The 15,477-nt window shown below is 42.2% G+C and overlaps 1 protein-coding gene across 9 annotated transcripts in view; it reads right to left on the bottom strand.

Moving 5' to 3' along the window:
- The window catches only part of LOC112910145 (CHRNA7-FAM7A fusion protein), a 326,471-nt gene that overhangs the window by 116,984 nt on the left and 194,010 nt on the right, over positions 1 to 15,477 (bottom strand). For 4 of the 9 annotated variants that reach the window (XM_072737042.1, XM_072737041.1, XM_025986398.2 and 1 more), the window contains exons 1-2: positions 10,735 to 11,182; positions 10,332 to 10,471 (exon numbers count right to left, since the gene is read on the bottom strand). In XM_072737042.1, coding sequence (XP_072593143.1) covers positions 10,332 to 10,471; positions 10,735 to 11,095 — 501 coding nt within the window. In that variant the 5' untranslated portion in view covers positions 11,096 to 11,182. Of the gene's footprint in view, positions 1 to 2,616; positions 2,732 to 10,331; positions 10,472 to 10,734; positions 11,183 to 14,280; positions 14,419 to 15,477 lie in introns of those variants that run through there. The other 5 variants (XM_072737044.1, XM_072737043.1, XM_072737046.1 and 2 more) reach the window with 4 other exon arrangements.

A 15,477-nucleotide genomic window follows, 5' to 3' on the forward strand; every position in this document is an offset into this window, starting at 1 on the left:
AAAAATAGCATTTCCACCAATGTTTCTCTTCTCTGATTCTAAACTATGAAGAGAGGTCTAAGAATAGGCATTTCAGGAAAGCTTGCCAAACAAATCATAAAAATAAACAGAAAGACAAATAAATGAGCAAAATTAAAAGAAAAGGGGGAATATCTTAGAAGAAATAACACTATTCAGTTTAAAATAAATGAATTTAAAAAATAAAGAAATAAACAATACTCCTCAATTGATATCCTGTGAGAAAGGAGGTCGACTGTATAATGAACAGAGAGAATAAACAGCATGACTAAAGACTTGGAAAAAGAAAGATATGATAAGATTTGGTGAAGAGTATAAAAGAGGAGAACATTTGAACTTGACAACAGGATCAGTTGACAACAGAAACACTCAATCCCTCTGAATTGCATAGATGTCACAGCATTAGATCCAAACAGAAGTAGTATAGGCTCAGGAAAAAATGGCTTTACATTATCACAAAATCATGAAGGCAGCTTAAAAAATAAGAATCAAGATACAATAGGATTGAATTACAGATTCCTATAGAATCCTATGTATGCTGCACACAGTTACAGGAGAAAATGTAAATTTTACCAACACAGAGATAGGAGGAGGTTAAAAAAAAAAAAAAAAGTAGGGGCAGAACTCAAGTGCTTACAGACACAGAAACCAAATTATGGTCAACAGAAATGACAAAAACGTCTTAAGATGGTCTTTTGAAGGTAAAAAAAGGGGGGGGGGGGTGGTCAGTGAAAGTAAGAACAGTATGAGAGCCAATAGGGAGATCTGCAAGTGAATCAAATTCATATAACAAGAAATCAATAAATAAAGCTGATCAATCAAGGAATAATAAATAGTACTAAACAGGTATCTTAAGCAGAAACAGAAGCTGCTGAAGGTCTCTAGGGATAGACAGCAATGGGAAAAGTGAGATAGGATTTCTCGTAAATCCTTACTGTTGGCTCTGTAAATGTGTGTCATGTCGACATTTTTAAGCATTAAAAATATCATAGCCTATACATTTTCTGCATAATATATACACATTAAATAACTGAAATATCTATCTGGGGACCAACACAGCAGATAATAATATGTCCAGTGTGTTATAGTTCAACAATCACACAGCAATTACACTAACAATCCTTTAAATTAATCGTCACGATTTCCACAAAGCTGCTAAACTAAAAATCAATTCCCGGTGGATGGTACATGAAATGTGAAAGATAAAACAACAACAAAAAGGAAAATATCTTCGTGAGTCTGAGAAAGGGAGTTTTTAAACAGGACACAGTAAGCATTAAACACAGAAGAAAGGTTTTATGAGTTGGGTCACATTAAAATGAAGAAATGCTGTTCATCAAAAAGACATTCTCTCTTTAGAAGTATATTATACTTCAGTTAAAGATTTACAAAAGACAGAAAAAACAAACCTCAAAAGAGCAAAAAGAAAAGCCAGAGAGTCTGAGAGAAAATTTGCAAAAACATGTAATTGCCTGAGGGCTTATATTCATAATACAGAAAAACTCATATAAATCAATAAGGAAAAACAAAACAAAATAAACAAAAAAACAAGATAAAAATAGGCAAGAGGCATGAATAGATGCTTCTCAAAAGAAAACCAACTTTAAAATTAAGAAAGGAAAATGTCCTTGACTCACTGGTAATCTGGGAATTGCTAATTAAAATCACAAAGTAGGGCACCTGGGTGGCTCAGTGGCTGAGCAGCTGCCTTAGGCTTAGATTGTTATCCCGGGGTCCTGGGATTGAGTCTCACATTGGGCTCCTCACAGAGAGCCTGCTTATCCCTCTGTCTCTCTACCCCTCTCTCTGTGTCTCATGAGATTTATTATTTATTTATTTTATTTTTATAAATTTATTTTTTATTGGTGTTCAATTTGCCAACATATAGAATAACACCCAGTGCTCATCCCGTCAAGTGCCCACCTCAGTGCCCATCAAGATTTGTTTGTTTATTCATTCATTTATTCATTCACGAAGAGACACAGAGAGGGGCAGAGAGACAGACAGAGGGAGAAGCAGGCTTCTCCCAGGAAGTCCGATGCAGGACTCGAGCCCCAGACCGGGATCATGCCCTGAGCCAAAGGCAGACATACACTCAACCCCTGAGCCATCCAGGCATCCCTAAATAAAAAGCTTTAAGAAATAAATAAAATCACAAAGTAGTATCACTCCTACCTGCCAGAATGGTGAATTAAAAAGCCTGAAAATACAAAGGGTTGGTGAGTATGTGGAACAACAAGGATTTTTCATACGCTGCTGGTGGGATTGTTAATTGGTATATAATAACTCAGAAAATCGTTTGGCATCACTTAGAAAACTTAAAGTTATTGCCACCTTATGACTTGGAGTCTACTCCCATACATATACACATGTGATAGGCAGAAATGCATTAACGTGTGCATCAAAAGACATGAACAAAAAGAATATTCATGACACAGTTCTTCATAATAGACAAAAGAGAGAATCTAAATATCCACCAATAGAATAATAAATGTTATATTCATACACTGAACATGAACAAACCACAGCAGACAACAACTTGAATGACTCTCACAAAAATAAAACAGCAAAAGTAACCAGACCTAGAGGAATACACACCTGGGCTCCTGGTTGGCTCATTGGTTGAGCGTGATCCCAGAGTCCTGAGATCAAGTCCCGTATCAGTCTCCTCACAGGAAGCCTGCTTCTCCCTCTGCCTATGGTCTCTGCCTCTCTCTGTCTCTCTCAAGAATGAATGAATGAATAAATAAATAAAACTTAAAAAAAAAAAAAGAATACACACCATGTCCTTATGTTATTCTGCCTGTATAAATTTCTGGAGAAGGACAAAATTAAAAACTCTGGTGCTCAACGCCAGGCTAATGGTTTTCCAGTAGGAAATAAACACACTTTTCTTGTTTTATCGATATGCCTTCTCTCTCAAATATAGATGCTACCCCTTTTACCACAAGACAGGAATCTTTACAGACAGTGATCCAAGAGTAAATGCCCCACTTTGAGAATCATCTCACAGGTGGCATTTGTTAACTATGACAGTTACAATTCCCTCCCTCTTTGCCAACTTCCATCTACCACTAAGACAGGTCAGCTCCTTCATCTACGACCTGACTGGGAGCCTACCTGACACATGGAAGACTTTCCCACTGCCTATTCTCCCACAGTGGCTTTTGACCTCATAATACTGGATTTTATACAATTCCTTATTTAATATCATTAGTTTCGGCCAATTACTTTGGCATTCTGGGAACTGTGATTCCTCAGCTTTTGCTGTAACTTCTAGCTTTTCTCCATAGAAACTTAAGCCTCTTAGGTGATATCTTATTTTGGGATATCAACACGGAGAGGTAAGACAACAGGTGTGTTGTATGCATGTATGCATATCTGTTTATATACACATAAATAGGAACACAGATACATGTTTGGTTTGGGGGATTTGTTTTTTTTGTTTGTTTGTTTGCTTGTTTTGTGCTAAAATGGTTTATAGCTGATGTTGACTGACAGTAAATCACTGAAATAAATACCATGGGAATTGATATTAGAAAGTTCCAAATGACTATCCTCTCCTCTGAGGAGTAAAACACTACCTAATCCTAATGAATCAATAAAAGAACAGAGATTTTATTGGCATCCCTCCATAACAAGACTATTTCTCTTCCTTTAACAGCATGTCAGGGATAAATCAGGAGCTCTGAGAAAGCTAAACCCTTTGGAGAATATCTTCAGTGGCAGACCAGAAAAGCAACATTTACAAGAAAGATTCCTTTAGTAAAAGTGCCCATAATCCTCAGTCTATAAACCTAAAGCATTTTGTATGTTTATCTATGTCCAAAAGCCAAAAAGAGGTTTGAGAGGGATAAAATTTCTACCATAATAAATCTGGATCAATTACAAAGCTACATTGTAAACAACTTTTAATGTAGAATTTCAGCTCTGCTCCCAGCAATGATGATCTAAATGTTTCTCACAAATTCTCCAGTGAGAACAATTAGAGAGGATGGAAGATGCAAGGATCATGTGCATAAAAACATCAGAGAACTTAACAGGGCAATGAAGAATTGCAGGGCCAAGATCCAGAAGGGGAGAGAAGCCCTGAGGGGAGGGAAGATGACAGGGTTTGGGGCCACTTTTCAACAACCATTTGATGATTCCTAAAGCAAAGCCTAAGTGGGGGGGGGGGGGGGAGGAAGCAAGCAGATTTTGATGGACTTAAGAGCTAGGGGGACAAAACAGGAGTTCAAGATCCATTGAAAAGAGGGAAGACTCTAGTAAATTCTCTATATTTACATCCTGGTATATATAAGCCAAAATCAAAGGTAGATCAGCCCTTACAGGATGGAAGGCTAGCTCCTCAACTTCACCTAACTGGATTGAGGCAATTTGTGCTTGCTGGTGCCATGACCTGGATGTTGGTTAGAAACAAACATAAAATCAGAGGAAGATAGTATCCTTAAGGCCTTCAAAGTATCTCTACAATTTTTCACCTGCACCAGGACAAAATAAAAAGGCAACCAGGCTTAGAAGCAACTCATGAATCATTTCATGTAACTTAAAAGTAACATCATGAATTATTTCAATACTTCAATACATGCTTTTTAAACAATTTCTAAAATAAAAAGGACAGAGACTGAATATGCATTGATGATGAGAAATGCATGACAGTGGAAAAAATTCAATTTTATTTTAAAACTTGTATTTGTTTACTATTTGGCATATTTGCCATCACTTTAAAATTAATGCCTGCTAATATTGTTTAAAGTGCTATAATGGGGTTATACAATTTTAATTTTTAAATATTTCCCTACACATTCTATAAACACAGAGAAAAGAGAACATGAACTACACCAGGGTGCCTGAGTAATGGTGATTTGGGTGATGATTTTCCCCTTCAGTCCCTTTTTTGAATTTTGTTTTCTGCATAAAATACATATTACATAGTTTTAAGAAATACTATGCAGAGAAACATTATTAGGATACTTACTTATGCCTTGGGCTTTCTTCAACTGTACACAGTTGTTCAAAGTGTACAACTTTTACAGTTATTATTGGATAATATTAAGTTAGAGTTGTAGCATTTTGAATATTGATAGATGCAAAATGATAAATCTAACAAAAGGAAAGCATCTTCATTGGGATGTCAGATAACACACAAGCCCTTAGGATACTAGCTCAACAAACACACCTGCTATCAGTAGTAGCAAACCCCAAATGTATGACCACTTAGTTCTACTGTCTTGTGGCTAAAGCTTCTAAAAGGTTGAATCTCAAGGCAGCCCCAGTGGCCCAGCAGTTTAGCGCTGCCTTTGGCCTGGGGCCTGATCCTGGAGACCAAGGATCAAGTCCCGTGTCGGGCTCCCTGCATGGAGCCTGCTTCTCCCTCTGCCTGTGTCTCTGCGCCTCTCTCTCTCTACTGTGTGTCTCTCATGAATAAATAGGTAGAATCTTAAAAAAAAAAAAAAAAAAAAAACCTCTATATTAAAAAAAATAAAAGGTTGACTCTAAATGTGGAATCTATAATATACCAAAATCATTCATGCATAATTATGTGTTTTACCTTTTGTATAATTATGTGTTGATTCACATTATTCATTTTAAATGTAATTATGTGTTGATTCACATTATTCATTTTAAATGTCTTGCCTTCTGGACGTGCTTTCATAACTCTGCACATTTATTTTATGCAAATCAACACTGAGAATGGCCTTTAGATGTATGCATACAGGTGAATGACTACATGGCATGAATAAAGGAGAAATATTATGTAAACTGTTGGTGGCTTAGAACGCTGCATTTCCAACACTTCAAAATGATGTCTTGTATATTATCTCATTCCCAACCCAGTTACAAGCCCACGAAGTAAATTAATAAATGCTGTGAGTCAGAGTATGCATTTAGGAATAAGTTAGGCACTTTTATATAACAAATTTATCTATGTAGCTACGTGAAGTTTATATAAACAGTTATACATCATGGGTTGGATATCCAAAGTATCTCTGGATTCTGTCCACTTCTCACTTTCCCACAATGTGGGAAGTTTCGACCTCTTCATCCTTTGTCTACACTTCTCCTCCTCTCCAATCAATCCCACACACATACTGTCCTCAGCATCCTCTATCTAAATAAACACAGATCTACTTACATCCCTCCTCTTCTTAAAAATACACCACACTTTCCCACTCTCCACCTAACATTTCAGCAACAGGCCTATTAAATAGTTAGAACAGAACACAGCAGGTAAAACAATCCCTTTGAAAACATGTTTTATCTTTAAAATATATGCATCTTTTTTTTTCATTCTAATCTATAATTTATACTTTTGGGATTTAATACAAATATCATGGTTTGGATTTTTTCCATTTCTAGCTGATCTTGCAGCCTCACAAATCCCCTGGCACACTGCCTCGTCATGCCCTCAGAGATACCCAGGCTCAGGCAAAACCTCCACTCTGCAAAAGCACTCAAGACACCTCACACTCTATTCCCCTTCTGTCTCTGAATTCAATTCATATTTCCTACCAAAAAAAAAAAAATTCCATTCTTCATCTTGTAAAGTGTGTTTCTAGAAAATAATTCTTACCAAAAATGTCTGTAAAGAAAAATTAGTAGTTTGGTCAATACCATTCCCCTCTTTTAGAAATTCTCAGTTACTCAGGACATTCAATATTCTAAGAAGTCTTGCAGCAAAACCTGTTGCCAAGATTAACTGAGAGCTAGTGCTTCTTAGAGCCTACCTTGCTGTATTCCACCAAACTCTGTTTCCTCACCCTGCCCCCATCACCTGGAAAGTCATTCCTACTTTTTCCAACTGGCAAATTCTTATTCAATTTTAGAAGTCCAACTACCTCCGCTTTGAAACCATTCCCAGCCACTCTAGCTGGAAATAAATGTTTTCTCCTATGTGTATTTGTGGCACTTTGTACAGGCATGTATGTTAAGTTATACATGTGGTAATCTTGGATCTACACGTCAGTCTGCCTAGTCAGACTGTGAGTTTTAAAAGTAGAAATCATCCCTTATTCATTTATGAATCCCTAGAATCTAGCAAAGTTCACAAAACGAGCTCAGTAAATATGTGTGGAATAAATTGGTGAAACAGAAATTATCTTTCATGAAAATAAAATATGCAGCATCATATGCCATCTCCCTATCACTCCAGCCAGGAAATCTCTGCTGGCAAAAAAAAGGGAACAATAGCAAGACTTGGAGGGCAGGGTAATGGTCTCTAGAACAGCCCAGAGTGAGTAAATGACCCCTGTTACCAAATTTATAAAGAGAATCTTGTGCCAATCAAGACTGTCACATGAATCCCTTATGAGAGCTACTGTGTTATCTGTCCAGGATGCTAAGATTGCAGCTGGAGAGTCCTGGCTCTGGTTCAAAACCAGGCAGAGCCAAGTCCAAATGGAATACAAATGTTTTCATATTTCATTATTTCTGATATAGAGACTTTCTTTTCACCTAGGATGTCAGAACAGTCACATTCAGTCAGCTACAGTTAAACCAGTTTAATTAAATTAAGCTAACTGTTCTGCAAAAGAAGTTACCAACTCCAAAGGAGGCAAGACGCAAAGGACTTGCAAGTCAGATACAGGTTTTTCTTGCAGCCCTGCCTCTAACCAATGAGTAACTTTGTGCAAATGACCATACGTTTCTAGGCACTGACTTTCCAACCTCTGAGTTGAGTAGCTACATAACTAAAATCGAGCAACTTTCAGTGAATTACCAGTGTATGTCAACCACTTCTTATTTAATCCTCTTGAAACCTTGTGAAGTGGGTATTACTATAAAGAAACAGGGCTTAGAGAGGTAAAGTAATGTGTTCAAGGTCACACCATGAGCTCACAGCATTGCCTGCCTAGGAAGTGTTCAAGGCTGGATGGCCAAGGTGAGACCAAGGCCTTTTCCCCTCCCACCTTCCCATGACCTCAGCCTGCTGATAGCTGTCTTCTCTAATAATGTGTTTCTCTAATACTGGAATGATGATGATACGCAGTATTCATAATTTTCACTATTTTTTAAAGTTTCCTAACTTGACACAAGCTTGTGTTTTATTACTTCTTTGTCACATCATATAACTCTAGCTTACACTTAAACTTCTCATAAGACCCCCAAGTCCCTCATATAACCTGAGTCCTTAAGGATCTTTTAAAGAGGCAAACGCACCCAGAAATAACCCTGCAGCTGCTCAATGAGTGAGCTCCTCTCCAAAGAGACTGCCACAGCCTTAAAAGGACTGCTCCGCTTGTTCACTGTTCCTGCTCCTTGGCTAAGTAGCCACTGTACCTTCATATACCATCCCACCAGCACAAGGACAACTCCAAGAGAGGCAGCTGTGGAGCATGCCATGGGGCTGGCTGGAGCCAATCATGGGCAAATGGGATGGGGGGGTGGGTGGCTTTCACTTTCTCAGTCTATTAGGCACCACTTGTGGAATGTGTTAGCTTAGCTGACAGGTCCTCTGACATGTGTGTAGAGGTGGGGCAGGGAGTGTTGTTTGGTTTGGTATGTTTTGATGAAAATGACCATTGTCATGTGCTAGCTCTTGGTGGTCTCTCAAAGTTGCCTTCACATCTTTAGCTAATCACAGTGATGGGAAGTATAGGAAAATACAGATTCAGGACACTTACAAAACTTACCTAAGAGCAGCCATCCAGAAATTATTAGAGCTGGAACCCACCCAAGCTCCCAAGTATAAATCCTAAACCTCTTGAAATAACAGAGAAGTTGCTTCATAAAGTTCTTGCCTCCCCAAACCCCAGAGCCTTGCCCCTCCCAAAGCCTCCACACTTTCATTTATCTGACTTGGCTTCCTTCAATACTAGAGCTTCTGGGATGTCTGGGTGGCTCAGGTCATTATCCTGGACACCCTGGAAGCAGGATCTAGCCCTGATCCGGGTTCCCTGCTCAGTGGGAGTCGGCTTCTCCCTCTGCCCCTCCTTGTGTCTCTTTCCCTACCTGCCCCTCTGCTCCTGCTGTCTCTGGTTCTCTCTCTCTCTCTCTCTCAAAATAAATAGTCCTTTCCCCTCTTGTAATGCAAGCTCTGTAAACAGCAATTTTTACTCTTTTGTAACCTATATGACAACATTTGTCTACAACCCTCCTGATAAGTCGTCCATGTTATCACATATACACTGAATATTTTAAAGCATAATTCTGTCTGTACGAGGAAGTACACGTTTAACACAGGTACAGTTAGGAAGACGAAGCCATTCATCATGGCAATTCTAACTAGGTTAAGTGATGAAAAGTGTATCACTGTGGTCCTCTGGGTACTCTTTATTTATCAGATTGTGAAATATCACCTGTCTTCTTACACCATTTATCTGTACCCCTCTGGTGGATCGTAGCGGTTTCTACGTGGAGCTGAGGCTATCTGCACACCTCTCTCCTACCACAGTCTTCTTCCCCCTGAATACCAAAATCCCTGTGCCCCACTCCTACCAACAGGTGCCCCACCCAGTACAGAGTCTAAGGCCTTGTACAGACTAGACACAGAAAGCCATTTATAATGAATTAGGCACTTTTGTAAAATATTTGTATTGTATTAAGGATATGCCAATGAAAACTGAACATTCAAAGCGGTCTAGAAAAGCAAAAGAAAAAGAAAAAAAAAAACTTACACACATTATACAGATTTGTCAGCTGAAGTGAGTACTGGTAAGTCCACAAAGAAAGAACCCCATGGGGCTGGGAGCAGCTGCCTGAAGGAACAGATAAGTGCATCTCGAGTGTGGAGCCTTGCTCATCATCAGAGCCGGACGACCAGCACTATTCTCACCAGGAAGGAAAAAAATAGCCCACCATTGGAATTGGGGCGAGGGGCGTGTAAATGCTCACAGTTGGCCATCTGCCTGGACAGATTAACCAGCTGCAAAGCCCAAGGCCAAGCCCCTACCTAAAGAAGCTACATACAACAGGCAGCAGAACAGTCTAGAGAAGGCTAAATTGACACGGCATGCTAACACTTATAAGGGTATGCATACTAAAATGTGACCCTTTGGACGCTATTCTTGCTGATTCTGGCTCAGGATGGGGATATGTTCATCCCGAGTTTCTAAGCTGAGGGAAAGGTGCGAAGTACCCATGCACAGGTGGCTGAGGGAGCGGAACATACTTCACCGGGTTCCTTCCCGGCGGGGGTAAACTGAGGCACGGAGCGGGCAGGCCCAGGTCGGGGGCAGAGCAGCGGCCCTAATGGCCCTGTGCCAGCTGGTGTGTCCCAACCAGGCCACATTGTCTGGCCGCCTGATGCTTCCGCGACCCCTCAGAACCCAAGGAAGAGAGAGGACAGCCCTGCGGCCGGGGCCAGGACTCACCACGTCCATGATCTGCAGGAGGCTGAGGGAGAAGTACACAGTGAGCGGTTGCGAGTCATTGGCCACGGGCCTCTCCAAGGGGTTGTAGTTCTTGACCAGCTCCCTGTAGAGCTTCCTCTGGAACTCGCCTTGCAGAGACACTTAAGGAGAGGAGAGACCGGCGGGCTGCTCACGGAAGGCCGGCACGGTGCGCCCCACGCCCTCCCGTGGCCCCCAGCCGCCTGGAGCGGGCAGCCTAGACCCACTAGGTCGCCCTCCCCGGACAGCCCCCGGTAGCGCCGGCCACTGCCTCGCCGGCGCGAGCCCGCAAACCTGGCCCCGGCGCGGGGCGCCCAGAGCCTCCAGGACGCGCCCGGGATCCCGCGGGGGTGGAGCCGAGGGCTGGGAGACCCGGCGGCTTTACCGTGCAAGAGTGACGCGGCCAGCGCCAGCCAGGTCGACCGGCGCATGTCGGGCTCGGAGCTACCGCGGCCGCCGCGCCCCGCGTCTCCTGCTCCGCCCGGGCCTGCGCCTGTGGCCGCGGAGCCGCCTTCCCGGCCGGGCTGGCGCGCCTTTAAAGAGCCGAGCGCGCCCCCGCCTCCGCGCGCTTCTCCACGTGACGAGCCCCGCCCCCGCCCCCGCCCCCCCCCCGCGGGGGCCTGGGCTGCTCGGCGGACGCCCGGGGAACTGCAGCCCGCCGGCCTAAGTGGGAAGTGCGCCCCGGCGCGGGGTTCAGGGTGGGCGCCCCGCGCCGCCTCCGTCTCCTCCGGGCTGTGCCTGCGCATCGCGCCTCCCGCCAAGCCGGGGGCTGTCCGAGGCCAGGCTCTGTCTCTCGCTTCCGTCCTTGGTCCCCACTCCGCTCCCTCCTGCTCTCAGACAGGAGCTGTGCGGGGTTGGTGGGAGAAACCGGAACAATTCTGGGGCTCAGTCCTCCGGGTTTCCCCCCCTCCCTTGCGCCGGTGGCTGGGTGACAGCGACTGGGAACCAGGCTCCCACAGGTTGGGAAGACGCCCCAACCAGACAAAACAGACCTGAGAGGAAGCCCCCTCCTATCTCCCGCCCCGGTGTTTGCCAGCAACCAATTGCTGGGCATCACCCGCCCAATACTCATCTAGGTTCTGGAAGTGCTGAGAGCAGAGGGGAGATCTTTGCCTGGGAGGCATTCTATGGGGGAGGAGAAATGCTGCAAAAGTGTGTGATGGGATTCCCAGCGGACATCCTCTTTCTGTCTCATCCTCTTTTAAAGGAGATTTAAAAGATTGGAAAGTTAGTCCCCAACTCCTTTCTGGAAGGACAGCCAAAACTTGGTGATGTGATCTAGGCTTTTTTCCTCCCTTTTTTCCTTCCTTCCTTCCTTCCTTCCTTCCTTCCTTCCTTCCCTCCTTCCTTCCTTCCTTCCTCCCTTCCTTTCCTTCTTCTCTCTCTCTCTCTCTCTCTCTCTCTCTTTCTCTCTCTCTCTCAGAGACAAGGGGGAGGCTCAGGGGGGAAAAAAAAAACTAGTCAAAGGGTCAGGAGCTAAATTGAGTCTTAGATGTTGAGGAGGCATGGTCTTGGAAGAGGAAGGGAGTGAGGGTACCAAGAAAGGGCTTCTAGAGAAGCAGAAAGCCCTGTCTCATTTGCTCTCAGCAAGCTGGTTGCAGAAAGCTGAGTTCAGCAGGTTCCTTGCGCCCACGTAGGGAGCGCTGCCTCTCGCCTTGGTTCAAGCCAAGCCGGAGTCTCTAAACCACACCAAGAGGTAGGGCACTGTGGACCAGCAGAGGCAGTGCCCACGTTTCTTTCTTCCTTTCTTTCTTGTTTACGATTTTATTTATTCATTCATGAGAGACACAGAGAGGCAGAGACATAGGCAGAGGGAGAAGCAGGCTCCCTGTGGGGAGGACTATGCAGGATTCCATTCCAGGAACCCAGATCCTGAGCCAAAGGCAGATGCTCAACCACTGAGTCACCCAGGTGACCCGCATGCCCACATTTCTGAACTGCATAAGACGTGGGATTCTTGGATAATACCAAAAACTAGAGAAAGGCTCACCAAAGCGTTACTACCCTTGAATATACCCCAGCAGCAGGAATGACGACTGAGCTAGTTATTTGATTTGGAAAAACAAAGAAATGTGACAGTCTTGCAAGGAAGTGTCTGATAGCAAATTCACACCCGTTAACTGATGTATGTGTAAACAAAGAATCAGTGTAGGCTTTGATAACTGCGATAGAGTCCTAGAGGAAGAAATGATTTATTATTTTTTTTCTGGAGAAGAGTTCATAGAAATAACAGCCGTCCTGGGCTTGCCACAAAAGGAGGTGATAGGCCAGGAGATGGGAACGCCAGGACAGGGTTTCCTGGTAAGCAGACAGATGTGCTCTTCAATTAGGGCTCCTGAATTCTGCAATCTGTGGCAGTCTGGATACACACAGAACAGGCACTGGTGAAGGAATGAACTAAAGGATTACAGCTGATGGCAAAAGGGGAGTCAGAAAAGGAAAATAAAACAACAGAATAGAAGGGGCATAAGAACCATCAACCGGGAAGATTCTCACTGGCACACCATCTCCACTGGTCATGTAAATGCAATTCTGGCTCTCAAACACATTTCCTGAAAGTCTCTAAAAGCCCTGCCTTCCATTCTGGAGGGTCCAAGAGAATTCACACACCTTGAGTTTGGTCATTGGGATTACTTTCCTAAACTACTTCTTTACGTCCCTTCTACTCATAATATCAGAAACCTAGAAATAAACTATTTTTCCAATGGGACAACAGGTCAATAAGTTTTTATTTATGCCCTGTGCTCTCCTAGGTGCCTGGAGGACCGATAGGCACAATCATCTCACTCAGGTTACAGTTTAGGGCTGACATAAGTGAGGAAAAATAAGCTCCAGTCTGTGCTGTGAAAGTAAATAGGTCTGTGAGTTCAGCAATGTTCCACCCCACCCGCAGTCTATGGGACTTGGTTTCTTCATTTATAAAATAAAGAAGTAAGACATTCTGGGAGTTGAGCTGACAGAGCTGCAGGCCCCCATCTCACTCCCATTCCCAACATGAATGACAGATAAACATAAGAGAAGATCAATACATACTTGAGCTTGGCAAGGCAGGAATCAGAAACAAATCCAGAGTAGTTACCCACGAGACGGTGCTGTTACAATAGTCCAGGGGAGGGGTACATCAAGATATGGGCTCCAAGGATAAGAGTCTGATATTCTAACACATTCCAGTGAAGCAAACTGGCCGTGCTTTTTGAGAGGCGGAGGACTGGAATGAAGATATCCTCATAAATCTAGAGCTTGGAAAAATCTCCCCTTACATGTAAAAAAGACCAGTAAACCCCAACCATGACCAAAGGTAATGGAGGTAACATTTTTTTCTGCTTTGATTCTGGGTAGGGGGCAAAAAGATAACTGAAACCCAAAAATACATAGTGCTTAGGTATGTGACCAGATCTATACTACCCACATGATGAGGAATTCAAGAATTCTACCGGAATTCACACTTCTATAACTTCACCATGGGACTCAAAAAAATTATGACTTTCACAAAAATTAACTCCAACTATAAAAATGTAAAATATAAAACCCACACAGAAATAAACTACATGCCCTATGAGGCAAAAGTCAATAGTAAGGGAAAGTACACAGGCAGAATAAACAGAAAAGTTAATACCCCACAATTTGAGATAATAGGATGATCTGAAAAAAAAAATACCTATAAAATACGTATGTTTAAAATGCCAAAGTTATTGATCCTAGTGAGTAATATCAGCTGCAGTAATAAACCACAAATCCTATTAGCATAACACTATAAAGTTTATTACTCCCTCATATCATAATCAGAAATTTCCAGTGGCTTTCCTAGGTGGCTAAGCTCCTCAAATCTTTCAGAGATACAAGATTCTTTGAACAACTCGATTGACTGTATTCTGGGGACCAGAGAAATGTGCTAATTGAAATTTCTGCTGGAGCTTCAACATTTACCCACCTTGCAAACAAGTGGGAGTATACCAGGGCCAGGCCTGGAAGCTGCTTGTATCATTTCTATCCATATTCCTTTGGCCAGAGCCCAGTCACTTCATCACAGCCTTAAACAAGGGAAGCTGGAAAACGGTCTTATCTGGGCCTGAGAAGAAAAAACAAAGGTAAGCAATGTTAGTAATATGGTATTCAGGAAATAAAGTAGGAATTAATAGCATAAGGAGAGAACAAAACACAAAGGAATAGAAACAAATAGAAAAGAAAATGTGAGCATCTAGGGGAAAAAAAAAAACATGGTAATTAAAATTAAAACCTATGTTAGAGGAGATTGGCGGACAGCCCCAGTGGCCCAGCGGTTTAGCGCCACCTTCGGCCTGGGGTGTGATCCTGGAGACTCGGGATCCAGTCCTCCGTCGGGCTCCCTGCAAGGAGCCTGCTTCTCCCTCTGCCTGTGTCTCTGCCTCTCTCTGTGTCTGTCATGAATAAATAAATAAAATCTTAAAAAAAAAATAAAGAGATTAGCTAATGATGAAGAGAACATTGGTACCCTGGGAGCAAGAGCTGAAAAAGGTACACTGAAAATCACCCAGATAAGAAAGGTTAAGAAATAAGAAGGATAGAATAAGAACTCATCTAATAGAAGTCCTAGAAAATGTTGATAAAGAGGATAGGTGAGTAATTATTTAAAGAGAAAATGATTAAGAGGTTTAAGCCCTAAAAGAAATGTGACTCTCAAAACGAGGAAGTACAAGAAGCAAGGATCATGTTAAATAAACAAAAGATTCATGACCAGATAGTGAAGCTGGTGAAACTACTGAACAGCAAAACTACAATACAAATTCTTAAAGGAGACAAAAAGCAACAACATATATGCAAATATAAATAATCTATGACTGTTAATAAGAATAATTTGGAAGGAAAAAGATATAATTGAAGAGGACATTTCTAGTCTTTGCAAGATGGCAAATTCAGGAAACAAGCAAAATCTACTGCAAAAATAAGTCCACCTGGCCAAATTATACAATATATCGGAAATTGAAAAATGCACTTTAAGAAATTTTATCTTGTAGACATTTAAAAAAGTATATGCACCCAACAATTAGTGAAAACACATTCCTCTTGAACAGATGAAATATTTACATAAGGTTCCTCCTTTTCATTATTAATTATTATTAATATTATTTTTGTATATTCTCTTACTTTT

This window comes from Vulpes vulpes, chromosome 14, assembly GCF_048418805.1.
Source record: "Vulpes vulpes isolate BD-2025 chromosome 14, VulVul3, whole genome shotgun sequence".
Classification (NCBI taxonomy): domain Eukaryota; kingdom Metazoa; phylum Chordata; class Mammalia; order Carnivora; family Canidae; genus Vulpes; species Vulpes vulpes.